Genomic DNA, 26,708 nt, shown 5'->3' with positions numbered 1-26,708 from the left:
TTAGAACTGATTTAACAAGTCGACCACTCACAATATTTTAATGAAACAAAGCATAGCCCCAACATACAAACAACAATGTTTCACTTTGGTACATAAACTCGATTACTGAAAACTTAGCAACTTTTAGTATAGAGCCACTCTATACACACACATATCACTAACTCGGACAAAGTCTTGTCTTATCCTCTAGACTTCAATAGATGATAGGTGGTTTCCGGAACCGAGCCTTCTTTTTCGCAGACGCTCTGCAATGATGAACGCAAGCTCAAGAGACTGAGAAGCGTTGAGCCTTGGGTCACAGTGAGTGTGGTAACGTGAGCTTAGGTCGTTGTAAGTGATGGTGCGTGACCCTCCGACACATTCTGTCACGTTTTGTCCCGTCATTTCTAAATGAACTCCACCAGGGAAGCTCCCTTCATCGATTATCTCATCATCTGGACCGCCGCTATTCATCTATGTAACATTCTCTCACTGGCCAAAGATTTCGCGTTAAGGCCATTCTTGAACAATAATAATTCTTATTTAAGAAACAATTCTGTTTAATATCAAAGCTAGCTCTATCTAGTTGCCATAAATCCATCATAGCAACCTTAATACAGTTGCATTACAATTTCTTTAATTGACGAACCAACACGAGGAAGCAAATTGATAAATATGATAACAAACAAGAAAGGGTAAGAAAGGCCAACATTGGAGTGTCATTTTTCGAGTTCAACTTTAATTTCAGAGATACTTTTAGACCATCGGTTGCCTCTGGTCCATGATCTCTGCAAACATTTACACAAGATGACAATAATGAGTCTCAATGTTTCACAGATAAGCTAATGCATAGCTAAATGTTTTAAGGTACCTAAAGCATCTCAGAGATGAGGAAATGTGTCAATCCACTTGATGAAACTACTCTTTGTATCTCATGGTCTCTTTCTCGAACCCAATTGTTGGGAATTGCTTAGCATATTCTTCTACCATCTCACGCAGCTTTGCCATCTCTGACTGTAATTTCTCATTTGATTGCATTGTTGCTACAAAGTCCTTCAACTTTGTTCCTACAGTACATTACAGATTCACCAATACAATCCCATTTTCAGAGAGCATAACACACACAAAAAAAAAAAGAAACAAAGTAACATACAGCTTTTTTATATACCTTGAGACTCTGCCTTGATCTTTAAGGCTATCTTGACGGCTAAATCAAAATAATCGGCCACTCTTGCAAAATCTTCTTCAATGAATCCTCTTGATGTGAGAGCTGGTGTTCCTGTAACATCATTTATAAGAACAAATCAAAACATATACGTTTTTCTAGCTAAAGCATGCACATTTACTACTTTTTCGACATACTAACACGTTACTTCTTTCAGTGTTCCTTCAAGAGCCTTACCCATATGGATGCCACCTGGAACCATGGCAGAAACATCACCAGGAACTGTATTCTTGTTTGCTGCAATATGTACTGATTCTAATACTTTTTCCACTCTCGATCCATCTATTCCCTGTAAAATCGAACATCATATATGTTACCAGAGACAAATTAACACTATGCATTAATTACTGAGGTTCACAGAACAAAATCAAACATTTTAACTTGATTTGCTATATCCTGGTCAGCATATAGTCAGTAAAAAATGAAATCACACAACAGATACGGGAAACAAGAAACCATCATTGTTTTAGTTTTGTCATACTAAAATCATATTTTCAGGAGTTCAGCTATGTTCTCTAATACCGATGGGATTCACCCTTTCATATGCAAACTCGCAAGTCCAAAGCAAACATTTCCATCTGTATATCAAAGGGAATATAAAGATAGAATGAGAAGTACCTTGTTTTTCAGATTCACCAAAACTAAATGATTGTCAGTGCCTCCAGACACTAAATCATATCCTTTTGCTAGCAAAGTCTGCAATTCCAAGCCATTTTATATATTTAAAAAAGTGTGAGATGGTTACAGTAGGTCTTATTCCCAGCTGTTCCAAAACATGGCAGTATATCTACGGCATATCAACTAATTATCAGTAAATAAAACGTACCTCAGCAAACTTTGAGCAATTACGGAGAACTTGATCCTGGTAGGCCTTATACTCAGGTGTTCTAGCCTACAATAGAGTAAATGACAAGTCAGGAAGATCATAAACAAGACCAATATAATCCTAGATTAGAGCTTAATTCATCATTAGTGATTGGAGTTCATCGGTACATATTAGACGATGGAACACAATTTCAAAACAAAGTTGATGACTGAATCTGCTTCAGAGCAACTGCTAGACCCGTTATTGTGTGATTATGTGGACCACCTTGCAGTCCAGGAAATACAGCTTGGTTTATTCTGTCTTCATAGTCATACATAACCTGCAAGGTAAAGATACAAACGATCAAATACTGCGAAAAATTTTCAGCCCCTTATTACTCATCTATATACAAAATGGAGACTTAAAATTTCACCTCTTTCCCTTGTTTGTTAATCTCTTTTAACCCCTTCCTAAAGAATATCATAGCCCCTCTGGGACCGCGAAGCGATTTGTGAGTTGTAGTAGTAACAACATCTGCATACTCAAAAGGAGAAGGAATAACGCCAGCAGCAACCAACCCACTAATATGAGCCATATCAGCCAACATAACTGCCTTTTGCTTGTCACAAACCTGCAAAATTATCATCAACAATCTTGAAGAATACAATTCACATTTATATACAAACAAATTTGGTAATTATATAATTCACACTCAAGAGCTGACAAAATTTTACCTTACGAATGCGTGCATAGTCATATAGACGAGCATACGCACTTGCACCCGCAACAATAAGTTTCGGTCTGAAAAGCACCGCACTTTTTTCTAGCTGCAAATTGTTATATCAACAATAAGTTTATAAAACTTCGCTTTCAGAACTGGTCACATGGGAAACGTAAACGAAAAAGCTTGTATATATCAAACTTGTATCTCAGCGGTCTATTTGAGAGAGATAAGCTGGTTATTAACTACCGAACCTGATCATAATCAATGTAACCGGTGTTCTCATCCAATCTGTATGGCATTGTCTCAAAAAAAATGGATACAGCCGATATTTTCTTCGTGTCAGTCTGCACATGAACAATTTAAAGAAAATGGAAAAGCTATTCCACAAGGAGATGAGAAAGGAAGTCGGAAATTGACGATGCTATAGCGATTTAGGTACCTGATAACGATGAGAAAGATGTCCACCATGGGGTAAGTCAAGTGCCATGATTCTCTCATGGGGTTTCAACAGTGCGGTATAAACTTGGAAGTTAGCTGGTGATCCTGATAGAGACTGCACATTGACTACAAAAGGAATAGCTCATATCATAAGCATAAGCATAACCAATTAGGTAAAGGTGGTTTCTGAAAGAAAAAAAAAAGAACTCATACCTCCCCATTTCGAAGGATCTAACTGAAAAGCTTCTAATGCGCGTCTTTGACATAATGACTCAGCCATGTCAATGTAACTAATAATTGATAAGAGGCAAATACCCTTCAACATCAAATACTACCAACAAAGTGAAAGAACCTTTAAAAGAAAACAAGTATGCCACATTGTAAGCATCATCACACCGTTTCTTGGTAGCAGTAAACTGAAACCAAATGTAAAGAAGTAAAGTGTAAGAAGAGATTAACATACTCATTCCCTCCATAGTATCTAGCTCCAGGATAACCTTCACTATACTTGTTAGTCATAACAGAACCAACCGCTTGCATCACCGAAAGAGAAGTGAAATTCTCAGATGGTATAAGTTCAAATCCCTGGAAAAACATCATCCATATTGATCAAGATTTGTGAAATTTGTGACTCAATGATCATCATCCCTCACACAACACAAGAGAAGTTACACTGTATATTACCTTCCATTGCCTAGCCTTCTCTAATTCGATAATATCCGCGACTTCGGGATCGATTTCGTCTAGAGATGCATTGAGTTGCTTAATCCACTGATAAAGGGAAACAAAATAACACGTTTGTTAAATTATATATGATGATGATGATGATGATGATGATGCATCTGATCTAAGTTGATGTATTTACACTAGAACGAGATTTCTCCGAATCCGCCATAGCTGAGGCTGATAAAGACGACTGTATACATAAAAAAGAAACGAACGGATCAGAATCAAACAAAAAGGAGACTGAGAAACATAAAGCGTATTGTGATAAGATTTTTACCATGAAATGGAGGGATGATCCAGAATAAGAGATTATCATCATATTCATCAACAAGACAATATAAGCTAATCAGAATCACAATTTTCACATCTGGATGTTTCTTTTAAATCCACATATCTAAGCTTCAGAGGAATCAACAAAACCCCTCCAATCAAAATTCTCAAAAACCATAAAAATCGAATTCAAATTCTCAAAAACCATAAAAATCGAATTCAAAAACTGTTCTCAAGCAATACATATATATATACACACACCAATCATAGGAAAAAAAAAATAAAAAAGAGGAGATTTGAGAACGTACCGACATGACGTCTGCAGAAAGGAGAAAGATTTATCCCAAGAAAAATGGAGAAATATTGTGGCTTTAAGAAGAAGAAGAAAGATGAGAATCACTCACGCACATATATATGTAGTAGAAACAATGCCAAAATCCAGAATTTCAATCAAAATAACTAACCTGAGGTGCTTTGAAGCACATTAGAGATAACGCTGCGTCCATAACCTTAACCCCAGACTCCTCGCCGCCTTCGTAAGGAGTACCGATAGGACCAGGGATGGTTCCGGTGAGTCGGGTGAGATTATCGGCTTTTGGGCTGACCCGGATATCCGAAGAATCGTTGTCTCTGACTGAAATCTATCATCTTTTTTCATATCTCTCCTCCAATTGAAATATCCCAAAGAAAAGAGAGACGAAACCCTAACAAGAAAAAAAGATTGAAACTTTTATTTGGTGGAAAAGTAAAGCTTCTTTTATTTGGTGGAGAAGTAAAGCTTCTTTTCTTGCGTCTTTAAGGGAATTTATCCAACAGTCCATCTTTTTCTTTTGCAGAATAAGAGTAAAGGAGGATTTGACAAAAAAATCAAACAAACATCGATTCAAAAATAAATAAAAACAAAAACAGGGAAACAAGAACAAGAACATGAGATCTCAAGTTTTTTTTTCGACCAAATTTAATTATGAATGGCAATACAGTAATAAAACACACAACTCAGGTATAGAAGTAATTTGCAAACTTTTATGTGTTATTCTAGTAAATCGAAAATCTCAACGTGTTAGTCTAGTAATAAACCTACTTTTATATAATATTCTAGGTAATTTCTCTTTCTATTTCCCAAAATTTTTAGTGAGAATTACCCAGTTTGACACAAATATGAGGTATAATAACTAGATTAACTCCCAAACTACGATTAGAACTAGAATGACCCTCTATTTAAGTAAAAAGACCGAAAAACCTAAATTATTATTCTATCTGCAGAAATTAATATTTTAAAAAATCTATTGCCTACGATACAAAAGAAAAAAAAATCATACTCGATCATAACATAACTCAAACACTTCTTCGTTTTTCTGGAACTTTTTTGCTGGGTTCTTTCTCTTTTATCTTTGATTCTTTAAATCGCCGGTGAACAACAAGATTAATCGCAGCTAATTTCCTTCTTTGGGAAATAAGAACCCTAATCGCCGCCGCTACTCTATTTTGTTGAGCTCGCAAACTCCTCTGTCGATTTCACCAAAAACCCAATCCGATTATTCATAGAGAACCGAGACCGAGTTTGTTGTTCGTCTGATTCGGTAGGTATCCTGTATTGCATGCTATTTCCGTTCAATTTAGATTTGGGTGGTGGTGGATTTTTGTCTTGTTAATTTATTAGATAAACGGTTAGTTGAATTATCCCGTTTTGTTGCAGATCTTGCTCCAATATTGCTTCGGTGGTTCTCAAAATTAACGGTGGATTCAATTTTCAGTGGGTTCAATTTTCTGTGGCTTCAATTTTCATTTTTCTGGTAAGAATTATGTCTAATTTGATGGACTTTCTTTAGATAAATTAATTTGCCCCCAGTTCAACAATGAATGATTTGAAAGTTGATTGTTATAGCTACAAATTTATTTCATTGTTTTACTTAAGTGACAGTTTTTTTTTCATTCTCGTGGTTGAGAATCGGATATGTTTGTGATGGGTTTTAAATGTGTTCGAAGCTAATCCTATCATTATATTTGTTGACTCATGATTTAAATTTCAATATTTATAGGAATGGCATCCTCGAGTACAGTCTCAAAATATCCTCCTCGCCTCTATGAAGAAGGAAGATCTCCCTTGCAAAACAGGAGCATGAACCACAATTGCTATTTGTCAAAAATTGGGAAAATGAAAGAGGGTTTAGGCTTGGATGTGTGGCGTAAGTTGAAGGAATCATCGCTTGGAGTATTTATTAAGTTAGCTGAAGTATCATACACATGGTCTGCTGCAAAAGTTCACTATATCCTTACACATCAGCTAGCAGTCAACAATTCGCATTAGGTATGGTCGTTGATTGATGGTAGACCTATCAGATTTTCGTTAAATGAGTTTGCTGAAATAACGGGATTAAACTGTCATCCAATTGACTCGTCGGAGAACATAGATGTTGATCATCATGCATTTTGGAGAGAAATGGAGATTGAAACAACTTCAGACGGTCCAAAGTACATTGAGTTGGAAAAGGTTATGGATTTTAGTAAGACATGGTCTGAAGAGAAAAGGATGATGGTTGGTAGGCTAATGTTATTATCTGTTGCAATACATGGCATACATCATGGCTCTAGGATCCCTCTTTCAAGTGCTAAAAGGGTGTTTGATCCAGATGGTTTTGAAAAACATCCTTGGGGTCGAGTGGCCGTCAGAAGTGTCCCTTTGTATTTTCCTTGTAAAAAAGTACCATCAACAACCAACACTTTCCTCATGAAAGGAAATCCATTCAAGCTTGCACCATAAGCTAGAAACAAGTACTTAAATCTATCAGCATCATCAAGTTCAAGCTGCGTATATGTTCCTGGATTTGCCTTCTTTAACTTGTACAAGTAAGTATTTAGCTGCATATAACCACTCTCTAGACTACCCCTAACCAATTCACGAGCATGTCGTAGTGTCCGATACGCCTTCCAGTATTCCATCTGCAAAACGAATTATTAACGATAACTTTAGCTAAAACTGTGTTAAAAATATTGAATCTTAAACCAAGCAATGTACCTTGATCTGGAAGCGTTTGTTTAACGCTTCTACAACATGCATTGGCAATACCTTCGGCCCAACTCCACCAACGAAATCCTTGTACAACGCTCCTAGAATCTCATGAGTTGCTTGTCGGGTACGTGAAAAACGCTCTGTCACTGAACATGTATGTTGTGAAATAAACACACGGACATGAAACGTTGGATAGTCTTTTCCTGTTGTAGCTCTCACCCTCCACTTACAACCTTTTACCCAGCATTTGACAATTAGCAACCTTGGGTTCGATTTATATTTGTAGTAATCAAACTTCTCTACTACGGTTAGTATTTTCAATCGTGTCTCCAAATGCTTCTTTGTTTCATAACAATGACCAACAGCCAACTTAAGAGAAGACAAGTCTAACTTTGCATAATTATCATCTTCCTTCTGTTCTTCAATGAATATACCTGAACTTGTCTTCTTATTTGGTGAAATAGCAGTAGGTTTTTCTTCTTCTTCTTCTGGTGAAATCCCATACATGCTAAAATTTTCATCATCGGAATCTGTTCCATCAGAATCATCACAGTAATCAAATCTCATTTCTTCATCGTCCACTTCTGAATCTTCATTAGTAATGTCTCCGTCAGCCAATTCAGTATCTACTTCCACCAACAAATTATCATCTCTGGCTCTTTTTCTCGATCCACTCTTAACTTTAGCCGTCACTTCAACACAAAGTCGAAGTGTGTCGCTCTTCAATTGCTTTAGAAAACCATGAAACTGTCGAGAATTGGTGATAAATACTGGTGGTGTATCGCTCGGTAAGTTTTGTAATAACACCTTCGAAATCTTGTAACTCAACCCAATATCATAGATTTTCTTATCCAAACCGTAATCTTCATACACCAATTGGATACAATCATCGTAACTCATTTGGTTGTTACACTCTAGAATACGACCCCCTCTCTTATTATCAACAACAAACAACCACTTGACTTCATCAAAGATCCATTTGCCACAGACCACAATCACGTGATCCATGCCAAACCCAAAAAAGAAAAATCGTTTAGAAGATTGAAAAGGAGAGATTTAATTGACTGTGAACCCAAAAGGAAAAAACGATGTTCAATGGAGTATAGAGACGCCGTCGTGCTATAGATGGAGAAAAAATAGGAAACTGTTTAGGGAAAACCCTAAAACTTTAATGTTTACGTGACATACATGGAAACAAAAATAAAAAGTCTGCCACACCTACAATAAGTCTGTCAATGTTTAGTTCAAAAAAAAAAATCTGTCAGTATATAAAAATTAAAAACTGTCGTAACCAAAAGAAATGACTCGAACAAACAAAAAACATGTCACAACATTAAACAAATTTGTAAGGTCATTCTAGCAATTTTTATTTTCTTTAAATAAATATGTCATTAAACGACAGATTATTGGAAAAATAATCAAAAACTGCCATAACATAAAATAAATCTGCCATAACATGCTACAAAGTGTAGGTTAAACTAGCAATTTCAAAATCTGCTATCTCTCTGCAGATTATTAGTAAAATTATTAAAATCTGTTGTAACTAAAAATAAATCTGTTATCAATAAACGTCAAACTAGTAATTTTTTTTCCTCATAAAATATGTCAAGTTACAACAGATATTTAGTTTAAGAAAAAAAACTGTAACAACTAAAATAAAAAGTCAGCCACAAATTATAACAAACCGGCTGAAATAATAACAAGTCTGTTGTCTCGTTTAAAAAAGTCTGCCGTTTCGAACAAAATCAGCCGTAAAAAAAAAACTGTCACAACTGATTTTTAAAAGTCTGTCAACCAAAATAAATCTACCAAAGTAAATCTGTCATTTAAAAAAAAACCTGTGACAATCAAATTAATCTGTCACCACATACCACAGATTTTATAATTTTCCCTCTCCTAATCGCTGGGAAATATTATAAGGGTATTATGGTATTTTTTTTTTCCTAACAAAGCACTAAAAGGTATTTTAGACATGAAAATAACCCAATTGACTTTAATATTTTAAGAGTTAATCTAGAAATTATTCCCTTGTTTTGGGTTAATTTAGTATTAAAAAAAAGAGAAATAGTTGAAATATTTGTGGCCGTTGATTTAAAAACCGGGAAAGAAGCAGAAACAAATCTGAAAAATCTGAGTTAAGCCAACCACAATCACTCGAAGACTCACTCCCAAAAGTTTACTTGTCCCCTTCTCCACCACTACCTTACAAAAACCCTAACCCTAATCTCTGAAGCCTCAATTTTTCCCTCAATCGCTCAGATGGAAGACGAAGAAGGGATCGGGTTGATTCTAGCCAGAGCCACCGAGCTTCGACTCAAGATCAGCGATTGTATCGACAGCTCCAGCACCGCCGTCAGCGAAAACGGCGGCGACGGCGGCGGAAACGAGGATCTTTCTCCCGGAGAAGGAAAAAAAGATGAGATTTTTAGAAATCAAGACAAGGATTTTGACTCAATCAGCTCTGAGGACGTAGATGAAGCAGAAGCTGAGCGGCTTTTGCGTATTCGCGATGCTCTTGAATCTCTCGAGTCTCAGCTTGCTTCTTTACAGGTTTGAGAAAAAAACCCTAAATTTCCTCTGCTTCTATGGTTTTGGTAATCAAGTTTCTGGCTTTTAGTGTATCATTGAACATTTAAAAGTGTTAGTTCTGCTTTTGATTGAAATTGAACCTAAATTGCTTCATGTCCTGTTGTTGGATTTCACTGTCTTTGTCCTAAGTTATTGTGGAAATGGTTTTGTTGTTTGTTAATCAGAATTTGAGGCAAAGACAACAGTATGAGAAGCAAGTAGCTCTATCTGAGATTGATTACAGTAGGAAAATGTTGCTTGAGAAGCTTAAGGAGTACAAAGGGAAAGACTTTGAAGTACTACGAGAGACTACGACTTTTGCTGGAGAAAGAGTTGATTATGAGAATGATCTCTTACTTCCTCCTTATCCTGTTCATCCTCCTGTATCCATCGGTTTAGATAATAATGGTTACCTTTCTCACTTACCTTCCAAGAAGAAGTCTGACGCTAATGGGTTTGGCTCAGGACATGTGAGAAACGACGCAGAGGTGAAAAGTCCTGAGGGAGGATCTGGAGGAGGCTCGGATCATGGTGTGATTCGCTTCCTAGGCTCTGTTGCAAAGATCATGCTTCCAATCATTGGTGTTATTTCCATATTGTCTGCATCTGGTTATGGTCCAGAGATGAGGAGAAGAGGTGCGTCCTTGAACCTTCTTGGACTTCTCCCGCAGCGAGCAGTCAGAGGGAAGAAAACACCTAACCAGTGTCCACCGGGGAAAGTTCTTGTGATAGAAGATGGGGAAGCACGGTGCCTTGTTAAGGAAAGAGTCGAAATACCCTTTGACTCTGTTGTTTCAAAACGCGATGTAACTTACGGATACGGTTGAGTTTGCAAAAAACACCCTTCTCTGTAACACTTCATTGCCTGGATTCAGTGTGTAAAGTTTCGACCTTTTTTAATCACATAGATGTGAAAGCCACATGGTGCTACATAACATTTCACAAGTTTTGTTCTTGCTTCTGCTTCTCAGCATATAATCTAGGATATAGAGAGATCCATATGCAGTGGGATTTGTGTTCTACCATCATTGGATTCAATGTATTTTTACACAACTCGCACCACTTGTGTGGTATATAAATCAGTATAATAATGATATAAAGAGATAAGGATACTTTTCAACTGTGTTTTGACTAATTTGGTCAAGCCTACCATTAAGAAACCAGGTTCCATTACAATACACACAGCACATGGTTTCATTTTTTTAACCAGACAACTTTATCTTAAACTTGGTTGCCAAGAACTGTCTCTTCGATAGCACATAAGGGTCTTTATCAAAACCTATATATAGAGGACACTTTTCCTAATTAGAGTAAGATCATAGTTTCTTTTACAAAACAGAGAATTGTATATTCAAAATCATTTAGTTTCTGAAATTGTTATGGAGAGTGAAGGAAAGATTGTGTTCACAGAAGAGCAAGAGGCTCTTGTGGTGAAGTCATGGAGTGTCATGAAGAAAAACTCAGCTGAATTGGGTCTCAAACTCTTCCTCAAGTAAGCACTAATGATCCCATTGATCTCTCTCTATACTGTATCTGTATGCATATCTGTAACTATAATCTGAGATATGAAATCAATTTTGGAATGTAGGATCTTTGAGATTGCACCAACAACAAAGAAGATGTTCTCATTCTTGAGAGACTCACCAATTCCTGCTGAGCAAAACCCGAAACTCAAACCCCACGCTATGTCTGTTTTTGTCATGGTAAGTTAACTAATCAATGATAAGAAAACACATGATTTTGCTTATATTTCCAAATCAAAGATTCTTGGTTTAACTAAATGAATGGTGTTTTTGGGGTATATCAGTGTTGTGAATCAGCAGTACAACTGAGGAAAACAGGGAAAGTTACAGTGAGGGAGACTACTTTGAAGAGACTTGGAGCTAACCATTCTAAATACGGCGTCGTTAACGAACACTTTGAGGTTTACTCAATTGTCATATCTGCAAATTTTTTGATTATTACACAAATATTTTGATTCGATTTATATTTGTTAAACCAAAAATGATATATATTTACAGGTGACAAAGTATGCATTGCTGGAGACGATAAAGGAGGCGGTGCCTGAGATGTGGTCACCGGAGATGAAGGTCGCATGGGGTGAGGCTTATGATCACCTTGTTGCTGCCATCAAAGCTGAAATGAAGCCTTCCAACTAAAAACCATATATTATATATAGTTGTAATAAAAAGTTTAATATGAATTGTTGTCATAACTGTGTGGTTTGGTTTGAGGTTTAATAATAATATATAGTGTGCATATTAATCTTCTAATCATATTTTCTTTTCTTGAAATGTTAAATTGCCAAAAATAACATCACAATTCACAATCACAAATAGCAAAGAGAACTTCACTAAACTTTCTTACACAAATAGTTTTCTTTTAATATTAGACTTTTTTTTTTGGTTTATGAACAAGCAACTTGATAGGATATCAAAGTCTAATGTAACAACTTTCACATTCTCCTAATTAAGAGTTTATATAACACGATAGTTAAACACACAAACTGAAATACCCTAATCATCCTCGAGAAATCAGGGAGCCTACAACTCCTGCGATTAGGGTCGTTGGATCGCCGAGCACCGCGGAAATAACGAACTGTACAGCCATTCCAGCAATCTCGCAGCATTTCTGAACTTTACCTTTGCGGCTGCTACGGTGGTGATGCTCAAGTGTGTTCTTTAAGGCAAGGCTCTTAGGTTCAATGCCTTTACCATTTTGTCCTTTGTACAGCTCTCGCCAATTCTCCACCAACATCTCTCTCACACACGCGACATGGAGATTATACTTTTTGCAAGACGACCTGTATTTTTGTGACAAAAGTATTCAACTGATTTAAATCTATTTATCTACTTAAATCAGTGTTTAGACTTTTGAAGTTTATTAGAAGTAACTAAAATTAATGTGATAAATAATAAGTTCTAACTTCGAGTACACGCTATGTAACATATATGTCTACCAATTACCAAGCACAAGCTCATTTCTTTAAAAAAGGATAAAGAGTTTGTATTTGAATGCCATTGCTTTAATTTTCCCCTTTGCTCTAACATTCGGAATAAAGACGAAATTAATGATCAAGAATCAATACATCAACGTAATCCAAAATTTTATCTTATTGCTTTAAAATATTCTTTAGAGATGTTGATTTGGAATATATGCTAATGTTGACTAAAAACACCAACGAACAAAAAAAAAAATCAACTTAAGAAATGTTAATTTGATTCGTATAGTAAAACATGCTAATAATAGAAATCGAATAAAAAAAATCTTACATGCTTATCTTTGGTTAAAGTTTTCAATTTTACTATCTACCAAAGTAACCAAAACATAATATTGCGGCGATTGGTATGATCATAATAATAAAAGAACTAGAATATAATCAAGAAGAGAGACCTGTAACTCCAGCTACGGCCTTTTCTTCCACATCGATGACAAGACGAACTAACTTTGCGGTAAAGAAAGAGTTTGGTCTCTCCATCGTCCAAAACCATAGGAAGCATAGCACAACACGGGTGAAGATCAAAACCACAAGCCTTGCAATGGTAAAGGAATCCGGACACATCCTTCTCGCACGCATTACAGTACCGTCTCTCGTTCCCCGGCGGATGTGCCATAAACTGAAACGTACACTTTTTGTAGAACGGATGTGTTATGGAGGCCAAAGGTATCGCGCAGTGCGCATGGAGATCAAAGTCGCAGCTTCCATGATGATCATCACGGGAGCAGCGATAGCGAGAGCCGATACCGACTTCATTGCATCCATCACACTTGAATGGTTTCTCTGTGTAGTCGAATTTGAGATTGTGTTGAGGGTGGCTGAAATGTGATATTTCTGCGTATTTCATTTTTTTTTCTTAATTTGTTATGTTTTGTTTCTTTTTAGAATTGGTTTTTTTCTAACAAGAGTTTGGTAGGAATCATAATTTATAGAGGGGATTATGGAGAAGCTTTAATCAAGTGACTTGGAGCATCAAAAAAGATAGATGGAAGTTTATCAAGTGGAATCTTTAAGTTGCTGCAAATGTAAGAAAGTCCATAAGGAGAGAGAATAAGAATGTAGAATCTGAATTTGGCATAAAAACTTTTTGCCCATAATTGATCAAACTATTGCAAAAAAAAATCTTCGATTATTTTCCCTATAGGATTTTTCATCTTCTCGTGATTAACGTATGGCCCTGTGTAATGTGGATCGTATAACATGTAATACCAATGCATACTGGTATTTTCCCCATACGTTTATTTGGATTTTATTGTTCTTTCATTTACACATCTGTGAATCTTATTGTCCATTTCATAGTGGTGGACTCTGTTTTTTTTTTTGGGCACATTTTCGATAAGAAAACATTGAAATCAATGCAAAAAAATTAAAAGAGAAAAATGCAAAACATTGAAAAGTCTTTGAAACAACCATTAGGTATGTTTTAGATATTTAAAAGAGAAAAATGATTGCCGAAATAGATACCACAACATAATCACACTTGCAGATTTTGAAAATGTCTCGTATGACTAAAAAATATTATATATTTTTTAATTAAACTGAAATAATAAATTATTACATATATAACTACATATTTTACAGATAACTATACTACAAAAATATACCAAAATGTACCACAAAATTTAGATATAAAACAAATAAAAACCCAAATCCGAACCCGACTCAATCGTCTCAGTTGTTCATCTTAGCACCATTCCTTCTACTCTGTTGGATTCGTCAACCCCTATACGATATATGGGATCCTCTTAACTTGACGTCTGCGCACAAATTCCAAACTATATATAATTTGAAAGAATCACCTAAAAATGTAAACCATATCCTTTTAATTCGGAAATTTTAAAAAAGTCTATGCTTAAATTAGATCTTTTGAATATGAGATTCATTTAACGAGATCCATTTAAATTGGAAAATAAAAAGCTGTTAGCTTAAATTAGATATGACTGAATGTGGGATAAGTCTCATCACTTATATATATATAAGCACACTTTGTCATTTATTTTTAATTTTAAAACACAATCATTCATCTAGCATGAGAAAATCTATTCAACTCTCGTTCACCATTTTAACTTTCTTCATCATTCTTGTGTTAGGTTTGTATTCAAATTTGAAATCTTTTTAAAACAATTAATTCTTTTTTGAAATGTCAAGTTGACCATGTTTATGTAAAATTTGTGTCAAAATTATTTTTCATACATAAATTTGTAGTATTTACTATAGTTCCCAAAATCATACCAAACTTCAAAAATTTGGTGCAAAACCTACAAAATCTGGAAACTGATGAGATTTATATTTGGTTAATACAGTATCAGGTGTAGTAGATAATGTGCAGCAAGGAAAACCAAGACGACGACAATGTTATACCAATTTATCTCCAAAACAATCAAAGAACTGTGTTTACCAACAATGTGATACTGCGTGTCTGAAGAAGAAATTCAAATTCGGTGGTCTTTGCTCTTCCACTGGGTGCCTCTGCCTGGATTTTTGCTCTTAAATTACAAAAGATCACTTAGACCATGTGCATCGCCGTTGTCTTGGGCCGTCCCTCATGTTTTTGGAATTAAAAATAAATCAAAAATAACCCATTAACCAAAAAACGTATTCTCAACGGGGACGTTTTTTCTCTCGTCGACTTGGCCACGTGCTTCCTTCTGATTGGAAAAAGAAATTGTCTAGGTAAACAGAACAAAAACTTTTCTCTCATATCTCGACGGCGATTCCATCTTCTGTGTCTTCCGAAGGCGATCCGATCATATCTCCAGAAGTTGTCGACGAATTCCGGTAGCCGATCTTCTCTCTATCCCGAAGGTGGTCCGATCTGCAGTCGAGAGGTTCTGTCTTCTCGGGTTTCAGTTTGTCTCTTGAAGACGCACTTCATCTTCTCCAACGTTTCTTCAACTCTTCAAACCAGATTAAGCAGATTCACACTGTCCTCTTTACCAGCAACGCTTTGGTCGCTTCAAGATGGAAAACGAAATGCGTCTACAACACACTCATTCGATCTTATCTCACTACAGGACAATCCAAGACCTCTCTTGCTCTCTTCACCCACATGCTTGCAAGGCAAGTCCGACCAATCAATCTCACTTTCCCTTCTCTGATAAAAGTAGCTTGTTCATCTTTCTCTGTTTCTTATGGTGTTGCCTTACATGGCCAAACTCTTAAACGGGGTGTTCTATGGGATCCATTTGTTCACACTTCTTTTGTTCGATTCTATGGTGAAGTCTGTGATTTGAAGAGCTCGAGGAAGATGTTTGATGGTATTGTAGATCCTTGTGTTGTAGCTTGTAACAGTTTGTTTGATGCTTGTGGAAGAAACAGAGAGATGGATTTTGCTTTCGAGTTATTTCAGAGTATGCCTGTAACTGATGTGGTTTCTTGGACTACTGTTATCAATGGGTTTAGTAAGAACGGGTTACACGCCAGAGCTGTTATGCTTTTTGGTGAGATGATACAGAATGAACGTGAGGTAATAACTCCGAATGAGGCTACTTTCGTTAGTGTGCTTTCTTCTTGTGCTAATTTGGATCGAGGAGGTCTTCGTTTGGGGAAACAGATTCATGTATATGTTATGGGGAGAGAGATCATCCTCACTACTACTTTGTGTACTGCTTTGCTCGATATGTATGGAAAAGCCGGTGACTTGGAAATGGCTAGTACAAGATCATTCCAACATCAGAGCATTATGGTTGCATTGTTGATCTCATAGGTAGAGCTGGACTATTGGTTGACGCGGCCAATTTCATTAATAATTTGCCATCCAAGCCTGATGCTTCTGTTCTCGGAGCTCTTTTGGGCGCCTGCAAGATTCATGAGAATGCTGAGTTAGGAAAAAAGTAGGTAAACAGCTTATCGGACTGCAACCTCAACAATGTGGCCAGTATGTGGCATTGTTGACGTTAAATGCTTTGGATAGCAATTGGTCAGTAGCAGAACAGATGAGGAAAGCCATGACAGGAGCTGGAATTTGGAAAATCCCTGCTTACAGTGTGCTGTCTTAAGGCTTGAGAAGTGAGAAGCACTGTGTGATCTATGTTCTGTTCTACTATGTTCAGTTCACTCATAGCGGCTTTCTATAGAATTCGTTGATAAAGAAGATCAAGAGCTTACTTGAAGACTAAATGTCAGCACACCAGCTTCTACCAAGCACTCTCTTAAGGTTATTCTTCTATGACGTTAACCTTGACGGGAACAAGATCACAAAGTAGACTTGGAGGTCTTTTCTTTCCAAAGGGTCTTTAGTGGGCATTTTGTCGTTTGGGATCACAATCTCTTGACCCTGTTTTACAATATAGAGTTAAGAGTTGTTGAGCGTGAAGCCGGTTAAAGCATCTATAAGAGAGACCTTTCTTCTTCTTGAGAATCAGATGAGATAAAAATGACTACATGTTCTCTTTTTTCATACATGCTTGCTCGAAAGATAAACATATGAGCATATTTGGACTAACTTTGGACATCTCCCGGATAATGAAGATTGATTTTAAAATTTCTATGAGTTGAATAAAATGTTTGTTTTTGTTTTGATGTTTTTATGTTTTATGATTTCTGTTATTAATTTCTTAATTGTATGTTTTTGTTTTGTCAACTTTAAATAATTAATACTTAAACTTTCAAAATATTATTATTTTATTTGAGGGATCAAATACAAATAGACACCAATGCTCATACTAAAAATAAGAAACTTTCAAAATATTATTATTAAATGTGAGGGACCAAAAAAAGTCCCAACCGATGTGCATGGTCTTAGTCATACATTTTACAGTGAGACTATTATAATAAGATAAAATAAAACAATACCAATATTACTGATTTACTGTTATCATGTTATAATATGATTTTAAACATAATATTAGCTAATTAATCCGAGAATTTTTTTCTCTGGTAAAGGTTCAACATATGATGTTAATTTTTTTTTGCTCAGGATAAACTATATATGATATTAATTGAAATAAAATAAAAAGCGAGAGTGAGGCAGTTTTTTTTGGCGATCGAGTGAATCTCTCTATCTTGGAGAGTTTATTAGTAAAACTAACGATGTGAAATTCTCATTTTACACATGGTAATGCAAAATTAATTGCTTAGACCAATTTTTTTATGTATGAAAAGTTTCATTTTTTCATATTGTTTTTATAAACATCTTTAAAACATATTTATTATAGAAAAAATTTCCTATAATAACACTAATCTAAGTTTTTTTTCTAAAGTTAGCACACACTCTCTAATTTTCTAAAACCAGCATTTGTGAATATTTTATTTTAAATAACAAAATTAATATTTTCTGTTTTTATATCCATTATTAGAAAAACCTTCTATTTGTGATATACTTTGTTATCGATTTGTTGATGGAACAATAATGGTGGTTGTCGCCGGTGAAGGTGAGCATCTGATTCGAGTTATATATATATGTTCTCACTCGGCATCGTCAATTTAGACTTCCTCCAGCATTGTCAATTTCAGACTTCATCCCGTATCATTTTCTTCTTGCATTGTCAATTTCTGACATCATATTCATTTGTCTTCCTCTCGCATCGTTGTTTTACAAATTTATGAATTCTTTTAATTTTAATTTGAAAAATTACCAAATTAATTGCTTAGACCAATTTCTAAAGTTTGAAATATTATATTTTTCATATTGTAAATATCTTTAGAACATATTTATTATATACATACTAGATTAGGATCCGCCTGATGTGCGGGTTTATAATTTTTAAAATAAAATTAAATTTATCAAAGAATATAAAGTAAATATTTTTAGTAAGTAAACAGATACACCGAAATGTCCAATGTGATATTTGATGTAAAAGATGCAACTCTACCGTTGAAACTATTAATCACATTTTTATTTTGAATGTCCTCGTTCGTGTGAAGTTTGAGATTTATCCGTGAGGGTTTACCATATGAGTCGGTGTACTCGAATTTGAATTTTATTTTCTGGATGTACGCCTCTCAACAGGGTAATCCTGATCAACTTCTTCAATTACCACGGATTTTATGGACAATCTAGAAGGCCATAAAAAATAATCAAAGTTAAGAGATAGAGGCGAATGATATAATTAATCAGACTTTGGGCGATAACTTAGCATGGGAATAGGCACTCTCTTTTATCTTCGCATTCAGATGTCCAGGTTTCTTCACCTTGTTGTCAGATTGATGGTTCTTGGAAAGCAACCAATGTGCATTCATGATTGGGCTGGTGGTATTGCGTTGGTGAGGAGCGAACCTTGTTGTTGGGGGCCATTGAGCGGATACATGTTGAAGGGATCGCTTGTCAACGTTTTGAGACTGATTGTGCTGAGTTACTCACTATGTTGCAGTCTTTTGAATATTGGTCGTCCTTCTCCAACCTGCTCGATGAGTTTAACTCGTTGGAGTCTTTCCCACTATTCTCCATCTCTTGGATCCCGCGTGCGTCAAATACGAAGGCAGATTGTCTTGCCCGTGCTTCGTGTTCTCTTATCTCTGAAGTTTCTTTTGTAAATCCTTTCCCTCCGGTTTGGGCAGCTAACCGAGAAATTTCCTTTTGTTTGTTTGATTGAAAAAAAAAACAGTAAATAGATACACTTTTAGTTAAAGAAAATAGATGTAGATGATTTCAAAGTTATTAAAATAAAATAAAATTTAACAAAGAATATATATTTAGTTCTTTTCGTAAGTAAAAACAATATATAAAAGTAAAGAGATAAACTTTTAGTGATAGAAAATAGTTATTTTTTTTTCCATAATACACTAATGTATATCCATTTACAAATCTACTATCTACATCACCACTAAAAGTGTATTTGTACACACAAATATATTTTACTGTTAAAATATACTCTTTAGTCTTTACTACTATCAACAAATTGTCTTTATGAACACATTAAAGAATATATTATATGTCTCTTTACTTTAACATTTGTGTAGTTACAAAAACACATATGTTAATCTTACATACTCCTATTTTATATATTACAATAGCAGTCTTTTCGAATAAATTATTTGATTGGTTAAAAGAATATGAGACAATCTATTTTTTTTATGTTTTTTTTTCAACAATATTTTTCTTTGTGTAAAGGTGAGTATTTACATTTTTTAGAAACAGTAATTAATTGTATAATTTTCACAATCATTTTTTCTTATATAAAAAGTAATATTTGTTTCTTGTAAAATTAGCAACTTAAAATTAAAATAAGTAAACAATATTATAATTTTGAATTTTATGATATATATATATATATATAATTTCCTTATAATGGTTTTTCTAAATTTTAAAACTGGTTAAATATTTTAAATAAAATTAGGTTTTCTTTTCTCTATTTTACTTTTATATAAAACATTTTTATGGTAGGTTTTGAATTTTTACATTTTCATTTTTTATAATTTTAATAAATTTAAAATTGACATGTGTTAACATCTGAATGATACAATTGTCATATGTCACGATCTTGTTAATGAGTAATTTTGATATCAAAACTTTGTATAATAAGATTAGAAATTACTCAAATTTTCAAGGGAGAAAAGCAAAAATGCCTACTTTTCCATTCCACTTTTTAAAAATGCCTTTGGGAAGCGTCTATTTTCAAGGGTACCCCTTTTTGGTTGAAAAAGACAATTTTGCCCTTAACGAAGTAAACCTAATTTTCTTCTCTCCTTCTTCCTCAATCGACGATTCTCGATCCTTCTTCACGTCGTTCGGCGATTTTCGATCCTTCTTCGCGGCGATCTCTGCGTCCCTTCCAACCTCATCTTCGTTTCGTGTTCGTCGGATCGTAAACTCTTTTCAGGTTTGTGGTTAAGATTTTGTTTTTCTTTAGTATATTCATCAATCTGAAAATTGATTTTCGATCGAAAATTCAGATCTGACGAATTCAAATCCATAAATTTCTTTAATATCGATTTGGAATATGTAAACTCTTTTAAATTTGGATTTATGTTCTCGTAAAACTGTTTTTAAAAGCCCCTTGTTAAACCATTTTCAAAATCCATATTCAGATATGACGCATTCAGATAGATAAATGTGTTTGATATGGATTTGAAATTAGTAAAGTCTTGTAAATTTGGATTTTTGTTATCTCTTGTAAAACACTTTTTAAAATCCCATGTTAAACCATTTGATATCAATTTTCAGATCGGTCGTAATTGAATTATGTCGATAAAGTGTGTTGATAAGACGACTTCAGATCGATAAAGTGTGTTGTTGATTTTTAAAAACCCTTTTAAATCTCTTGTAAATCCGTTGAAAACTCTAATTAAGTGTGTTTCTTTAACATATGGCATCCAGTGATTTTGAAGCCCTTGCACTACCAGAAAGCATATATGATATGGGTTTTGAACCAATTGGTGGAGCAAACATATGTCAACATTCGGACTTAAGCCTAGTTGACAAAGTTGAAAATGTATTAGGAAAAGAATCTTTCATGAAGCTTCAAGCTTCCTTCCTTGGGCCTATCATCAATCTTTCGGCCAGAGACATCAAATTTTCTGGGAAATTATTCTACTACTTGATGTTGAGAAGGCTGAAGACAAGAGGGAGAAACTTATGGTTTACAGTCAACATGCAACCTCTTCGGTTCTCCATGAGAGAGTTCTTCCTTACAACAGGTAATTATAAAGTGTTTGCAATGGTTTTTAAATGGTTTTAAAAGGCTTTCAATGGTTTTTAAAAAGGTTTTAGAAAGGTTTTAAAAGAGTTTTCAAAAGCTTTTAAAACTCTTTAAAACCCTTTTAAAAGGTTAAAAGGGTTAAAAGCCCGTTTAAAAATTTAAAACTCTTTTAAAAGGTTTTCATCCCGTAAAAGAGTTTTCAAAACCTTTAAAACCTTTTAAAACTATTGTAAAAGGTTTTTATCCCGTTTTAGAAGTTTTAAAACTCTTTTAAAAGAGTTTTCAACCTTTTAAAAGGTTTAAAAGCCCGTTTAAAACTCTTTTAAAACCTTTTAAAACTTTTTTAAAACCCTTTTAAAACTATTTAAAATAAGTTTAAAAGGGTTTTAAAAGAGTTTTAAAAGGTTTTAAAATCTTTTAAAACTATTGTAAAAGGGTTTTATCCTGTTTTAGAAATTAAAAGGGTTTTAAAAGGTTTTTAAAGGGTTTTAAAAGAGTTTTAAAAGGGGATTTTTCCCGTTTTAAAACCCTTTTAAAAGAGTTTTAAATCTTTTTTAAAAGGGTTTTAAAACAGTTTTTTAATCAATAACCTCGTATATTAGGCAAGTTTGAACAAACTAACATCATTGTTTTATTAAACATAGAGATTCAATGCGAAGCGATTCATAGAGAACCAAGGAATAACGGCAAAGATCCAATTAGTGAACCATATTCTTGGGCGGTGAGAGGAGACTACACTTTATCTCAACTTCAATATCGACTATTTAAAGAACCAGAAGAAGGTGAAGAACCTTTGAATGTCAAAGAAAATGAATGCATCGCTGCAGTGGTGTTAACAGAAGGTATTTTGATGACACCAAGTTCTTTAGAGAAGATACCACTGTCTCGGCTTCAGCATGCTTCAAATTTTGATATGTATACAGCCCAACCATGGAGCAAGGAAGCATATAACATCCTTGCTACATGCATTCAGAAATTGAATAAAGTTTCTTGGTCAAAAGGTCAGTATAGTGTCAAGGGATTTCCCTTGGCATTATATATATATATGGGCATTGAGTGATGTTCCAGTTTTTGGTGATACAATTGGGAGAATATGTAATTTTTCCAAAACATTGTATCCACTGATTCTCAACTGGCACTCAAGTCGATATGCAAGGTTTGATGAAATTGTTGATGCTATTAAGAAAGCAACTTGTGTAAGTTATGAATTCTATTAAAGGTGTAGTTTTGATTATTCATTGGTTATCTTATTTGGTGAGTTTTGTTTTGATGGATTTTGATTATTTTTGTAGGTTGAAGTCAAAACTATAATTGGAGATCCACAAGAACATAAGCATTTGGTTGATGAAGATGACAATGATTTTGAAGAAGTTATTGGCTTGGTTATGAAACGCTATAGATTGAAGAAAGAAGAATGGTCTTCTAGATTAGTTGATATTTACTATGCCATGGGAGAGTTGGGTGACAAAATGGGAGAAAAATTGTCAATCGAGAAACATGAGAAAATAGAGAAAAATTTGTCAGATTCTGAAAAACTTGACATAATCCTCTTTATGTTAGAAGACTTCAATAAAAGACTAGAAGCCATTGAAGAAGCTGTCAAAACCACATCAGAAAAAGATAAGAATAAAGGAGTAAGATTCCAAGATCACACCTTTTCCTATACATTGGACACTAAACTCTTTAAACTGAGCTCCTTTTTTTCCCTTTGCAGTCTCACGAAGATGAAGATGGACAAAATAGAAATGAAGAGGTTATAAATGAAGAGGTCAGTATCTATTTTGTAAACGACTTTATAAAAGGTTTAATTAGTCTTTGCTAAGACTTTAAAAGGGTTTTAAAAGGTTTCTGTTTTAAAAGGGTTTTCAAAGGTTTTACAATGTGTTTTAAAAGGGTTTTAAATGGTTTTACAAGGTGTTTAAAAAGTTTTACAATGTTCTAAAAAACTGATGTCAAAGGTGACATAAACCTTTTAAAACCCTTTTAAAACAGATTGTAAAACTTTTTAAATGAAGTTCTTATATGTTCTTTTGTTTTGTTGCAGGCTGGCAAACAAAATGTTGATAGAGATATTCCTAGAGAAGATTTCGTACAAAGTCCGTCTGCAGATTCTGTCCGTCCGTCAAACACACAAGATGGGAGCTACGCTGGAGACGATGAAAACACTCAAAAAACTGGTGGCGATGATGGTAATTACTTTGAAGAAACACCAAAGGTATATTGATTTAGTATTTTTAAAAGCATGTTGTAAACCACAATTGTTATCATCTTTGAAGGATAAATCTCCTTCTCCACGCCCTTCTACACCAAAATTTGATCTTCTTTCTCAAAAAGATCAGGATAGTGGAAAAGATAAAAGCATGGGTAAAGAGAAAGGAGCAAGCAGTAAGAAGACAGTGTTGAGAGAGAGAAAACATGTAAATCATTAATTTTTTATATAGTTGTTATGAGTATTTTAAAAGATTTCATCAAGTATCACATTAGGTTTAAATCATGTAAACATTGTTTTCTTAAAAAAACTTTTTGAACTGCAGAGAAAGTCTAAGCAAAGCAAAGATGGTGATGATGATGTTACGAACAGAAAAGAGGTTAGTATCTAGTTGTATAATGTTTACATTTTATTAATGTTTACAAAAAATTGTGATTTTCTTGTGGCACTACAGAGGAAGAAGCGTAAACCAAGTGACAATCCAGATGCTGATGTTCAAGCTAGAGAAGGGGTATGTATCTAACTTAATAATTTCTATGAGTTATTTAATTTGTTTTCCAGTGTATCGATATAAAATGCGATATTTTTTTGTTTTGTACAGCCACAGAAAAAGAAGAGTAAATATGATGATGTTGGTGGTGTGCAAAGAAAAAGTGAACAAAATACAGTTCCTTCTATTCACACTCAGCTGCCTTACATGGATGAGAAGAAAAAGCACCCAATACTTTATCTTTTTTCCAAAGTTGATACGACCCGGTTAGAAATATTTATTGAACGGAAGAATTCAAGGAAAACAAAGTAAGTTTTAGTTTCTAGCAACAAAAATAAAAGTTCAATTAGTCTTTTATAGACGTTTTAAAAGATGTATTCATGGTTTTGTAAGTATTCATGGTTATTCTGTTTATTTTTGGATGTAGGCAACTAACAATTATGGGTAACAAAGTTGATGCTAGGTGGTTCACAACACTAGAGACGCCAGGGAAGTCGTTAACAACAATGGTATGATTACAAATCATAAGGTTTAATAATGTGTTGTTAACGTTTCATGGGGTTTTAAAGGTTTTACAAGAGTTTTAAAAGGGATTTTAAAAGTTTTAACAAGACGTTTAAAAGTGTTTTAAAAGGAATTAAAATATGTGTTTAAACTGGTTTACAAGATGATGTGTGACTGGGTCTGAACTTATTTATATGAATTATTTGACAACAAGAGTTGTTTTAATTTGTAAACTCTTTTAAATTTCAAATTTTGTTCTAACCCGGTTTTTATTGTTGTTTAGCATGTTGATACAATTGTGAAGTTATTAAGCAAAAGAGAAAAAAGTCATCCGGAGTTCTATAAAAGCAAAGCATTGACGTTGGCGGGAGCATCTTTTTTTAAGGAGATTGATGAAAATTACTCCATATTCATTGATGACAAAGATGAATATGAGTTCCCTGAAGAAGGATTCAGTCAACTCTTCAAGGAAGCACCTACAAACAAAATATTGGCACCAATGATGGTTAAGGAAAAGCTTTGGATGCCACTGATGATCAATTTTGAGAAGAGGTTGTTGACTATCTATGATTTAGGCAAGTGTTTCTACAGTAACAAAATTAAAGATAAATAGGTGGGTGAATATGCTATTGCAATGCCGTATATTGCCCAGAGGAAATTTGGAATGAAAAATGATACAGAGAAATCTCCATTCAGAATCAATATCATGAATTGCATACCTCAGGTAATTACTGTTGAGCTTGTTTTCTAGTTTTGTGATTTGTTCTCTGTAAATATTGTGGACTCTTCACTTTGTTTTTTCTTGATAGGTTGCTAAGATTGAAGATAGTGGTGTCTTCATGCTAAAGACAATCAATTGTTTGGCTATGAGCATTACGACATATGGCAATCTTACAAATGAGTCAATTGGTGACTTACGGCAGAAAATAGCGGTTGATAACTTTGCAGGTCAATGTAGGTTTTTACATGGTTATTTAAACTGGTTTTAAATGGGTTAACAGGTTGGTATTGCAATGTATTTTAAAAGGTTCTAACATTAATTATATTATCTTTGCAGAAATGCAGAAATAGAAAAAAAAACTAGGATAATGGAAGTTTGCATCATGCTGGTATATAAACGTGATCGCAGGAATGGAGCTTTAGCTTATTGCATCAAGAACAATAATGAATGGCAATATATTTCAATGTTTAGTTTACAAATAGATTTAAAAATTTTGTGTTTTCACTGTGACACTATTCTAGAAAAATGTTAAGTTACTCATTTTCGATTATTCAATAAATAGCATTTGACATCTTTGCAGAATTAGCATACTTCGTTTAAGTGTAGGTATTTACAATGAATTTTAAAACATTGTATCCTTTTCGAATCCTTTTAAAAATCTTTTAAATCTCTTGTAAATCCTATAAAATTCATTGAAATACCCAAAACAAAACCCTTTTAAATCTCTTGTAAATCCTATAAAATTCATTGAAATACCCAAAACAAAACCCTTTTAAAACTCTTATAAATCCTATAAAATTCATTGAAATATCCAAAACAAAACCCTTTTAAACCTTTTAAAATCCGTTTTAAAACGCTTATAAAACCTGGTAAACGGTCTTAATACTATAAAACGTAATTTATATTTTAAAAGGTTTTACAATGTTTTTTATAATAAGGGTGAAAGCCCTAGGCCTAGGCCCAATTGTAAAATATAACCCCCCCTGTATCATTTATCCCAAAAAGTCACTGGTTCCTCTTTCAAAAAGTACAGTTTTCCGTCAGGGAGGTTGAAAATCATGAAATTCACTCAAATCTGTATTTGCTTAAATTGGGTTCTCGATTTCGTCGGATTGCAGACACGAAGTCATCGGATTGAAACTAGGAGTCGGCTGATTGGGTACGCGAGGACTTCAAATTGCCATTTTCTTCATCGAATTACGGACTCTTCTTCTCCCTCGTTTTTCCTCTCAGTCCTCTCTTCAAATTCGTCGTCTCTTCTTCTCCCATCTGTAAGTTTGGTTTGGAACTTAATTTTAACTTCAATTTCTATTTCAATTTGAATTTTTATGATGTTTTGGTGAACTCGGAATACGAAGGTTGGAAACTTATCAATGTCTTTAAAAAGTTTTATATTGGTTTTAGAATAGGATTTATAAGGGATCTTGGGTGCATGTCATGAATATGTTCTTCTCTATAAACA

The 26,708-nt window shown here is 34.2% G+C and overlaps 4 protein-coding genes and 3 pseudogenes across 13 annotated transcripts; 4 read left to right on the top strand and 3 right to left on the bottom strand.

Moving 5' to 3' along the window:
- Window positions 1-501: 501 nt before the first annotated feature.
- LOC147927150 (serine hydroxymethyltransferase 2, mitochondrial-like) lies at window positions 502-5,104 on the bottom strand. Of its 9 annotated transcripts, none has more exons than XR_015582238.1 (17): window positions 4,632-5,104; window positions 4,476-4,536; window positions 4,037-4,087; window positions 3,856-3,942; window positions 3,635-3,756; window positions 3,385-3,461; window positions 3,173-3,297; window positions 2,985-3,077; window positions 2,744-2,836; window positions 2,443-2,640; window positions 2,268-2,349; window positions 2,031-2,096; window positions 1,823-1,900; window positions 1,382-1,493; window positions 1,148-1,258; window positions 851-1,046; window positions 502-767 (listed from the first exon to the last, which is right to left on the bottom strand). XR_015582238.1 is itself a non-coding variant. In XM_087488425.1 (17 exons), exons 2-16 carry the CDS (start codon window positions 4,220-4,222, stop codon window positions 898-900), a joined length of 1,515 nt encoding a protein of 504 aa, XP_087344551.1. In that variant the 5' UTR covers window positions 4,223-4,536; window positions 4,632-5,058; the 3' UTR covers window positions 502-767; window positions 851-897. The 9 variants fall into 9 exon arrangements, 3 of the variants coding, with proteins under 3 accessions (XP_087344551.1, XP_087344550.1, XP_087344549.1); XR_015582239.1 differs by having other exon boundaries at window positions 2,295-2,349; XR_015582234.1 differs by having other exon boundaries at window positions 4,037-4,074.
- Window positions 5,105-5,862: 758 nt separating this feature from the next.
- Window positions 5,863-6,928, top strand: LOC147927149 (uncharacterized; annotated as a pseudogene). Its single transcript, XR_015581666.1, has 2 exons — window positions 5,863-5,960; window positions 6,207-6,928. The product of XR_015581666.1 is annotated as an uncharacterized LOC147927149 (transcript).
- A 275-nt stretch (window positions 6,929-7,203) lies between these two features.
- LOC147927148 (uncharacterized) lies at window positions 7,204-8,252 on the bottom strand (annotated as a pseudogene).
- Window positions 8,253-9,268: 1,016 nt separating this feature from the next.
- On the top strand, window positions 9,269-10,690 carry LOC104747416 (plastid division protein PDV2). Its single transcript, XM_010469042.2, has 2 exons — window positions 9,269-9,727; window positions 9,931-10,690. The coding sequence occupies exons 1-2, from the start codon at window positions 9,437-9,439 to the stop codon at window positions 10,570-10,572; spliced, it is 933 nt and encodes a 310-aa protein (XP_010467344.1). The 5' UTR covers window positions 9,269-9,436; the 3' UTR covers window positions 10,573-10,690.
- Window positions 10,691-10,926: 236 nt separating this feature from the next.
- Window positions 10,927-12,018, top strand: LOC104747415 (anaerobic nitrite reductase AHB1). The gene is made up of 4 exons (XM_010469041.3): window positions 10,927-11,237; window positions 11,334-11,448; window positions 11,553-11,669; window positions 11,767-12,018. The coding sequence occupies exons 1-4, from the start codon at window positions 11,125-11,127 to the stop codon at window positions 11,902-11,904; spliced, it is 483 nt and encodes a 160-aa protein (XP_010467343.1). The 5' UTR covers window positions 10,927-11,124; the 3' UTR covers window positions 11,905-12,018.
- An 86-nt stretch (window positions 12,019-12,104) lies between these two features.
- On the bottom strand, window positions 12,105-13,741 carry LOC104747414 (uncharacterized). The gene is made up of 2 exons (XM_010469040.3): window positions 13,139-13,741; window positions 12,105-12,548 (listed from the first exon to the last, which is right to left on the bottom strand). Exons 1-2 carry the CDS (start codon window positions 13,588-13,590, stop codon window positions 12,266-12,268), a joined length of 735 nt encoding a protein of 244 aa, XP_010467342.1. The 5' UTR covers window positions 13,591-13,741; the 3' UTR covers window positions 12,105-12,265.
- Window positions 13,742-13,914: 173 nt separating this feature from the next.
- Window positions 13,915-16,589, top strand: LOC109129156 (putative pentatricopeptide repeat-containing protein At1g10330 pseudogene; annotated as a pseudogene).
- Window positions 16,590-26,708: the final 10,119 nt, after the last annotated feature.

The sequence above is a fragment of the Camelina sativa genome, chromosome 15 (assembly GCF_030686135.1).
Source record: "Camelina sativa cultivar CO46 ecotype springtype chromosome 15, ASM3068613v1".
NCBI classification, from domain to species: domain Eukaryota; kingdom Viridiplantae; phylum Streptophyta; class Magnoliopsida; order Brassicales; family Brassicaceae; genus Camelina; species Camelina sativa.
This window is presented reverse-complemented; position numbering and strand designations above follow the sequence as displayed.

What these genes read in the sequence shown, in the direction of transcription:
- LOC147927150 (XM_087488425.1), bottom strand. Translation starts at nt 4,222, where the DNA reads ATGAATATGATGATAATCTCTTATTCTGGATCATCCCTCCATTTCATG. An exon ending in ACTATGCACGCATTCGTAAG is followed by an intron (nt 2,641 to 2,743) that starts GTAAAATTTTGT and finishes ATAATTTTGCAG; the next exon opens with GTTTGTGACAAGCAAAAGGC. An exon ending in GTTGCTCTGAAGCAGATTCA is followed by an intron (nt 2,092 to 2,239) that starts GTCATCAACTTT and finishes ATTGTAGGCTAG; the next exon opens with AACACCTGAGTATAAGGCCT.
- LOC104747416 (XM_010469042.2), top strand. Translation starts at nt 9,437, where the DNA reads ATGGAAGACGAAGAAGGGATCGGGTTGATTCTAGCCAGAGCCACCGAG. An exon ending in CTCAGCTTGCTTCTTTACAG is followed by an intron (nt 9,728 to 9,930) that starts GTTTGAGAAAAA and finishes TTTGTTAATCAG; the next exon opens with AATTTGAGGCAAAGACAACA.
- LOC104747414 (XM_010469040.3), bottom strand. Translation starts at nt 13,590, where the DNA reads ATGAAATACGCAGAAATATCACATTTCAGCCACCCTCAACACAATCTC. An exon ending in GGCCGTAGCTGGAGTTACAG is followed by an intron (nt 12,549 to 13,138) that starts GTCTCTCTTCTT and finishes ACAAAAATACAG; the next exon opens with GTCGTCTTGCAAAAAGTATA.
- LOC104747415 (XM_010469041.3), top strand. Translation starts at nt 11,125, where the DNA reads ATGGAGAGTGAAGGAAAGATTGTGTTCACAGAAGAGCAAGAGGCTCTT. An exon ending in CTATGTCTGTTTTTGTCATG is followed by an intron (nt 11,449 to 11,552) that starts GTAAGTTAACTA and finishes GGGGTATATCAG; the next exon opens with TGTTGTGAATCAGCAGTACA. An exon ending in TCGTTAACGAACACTTTGAG is followed by an intron (nt 11,670 to 11,766) that starts GTTTACTCAATT and finishes ATATATTTACAG; the next exon opens with GTGACAAAGTATGCATTGCT.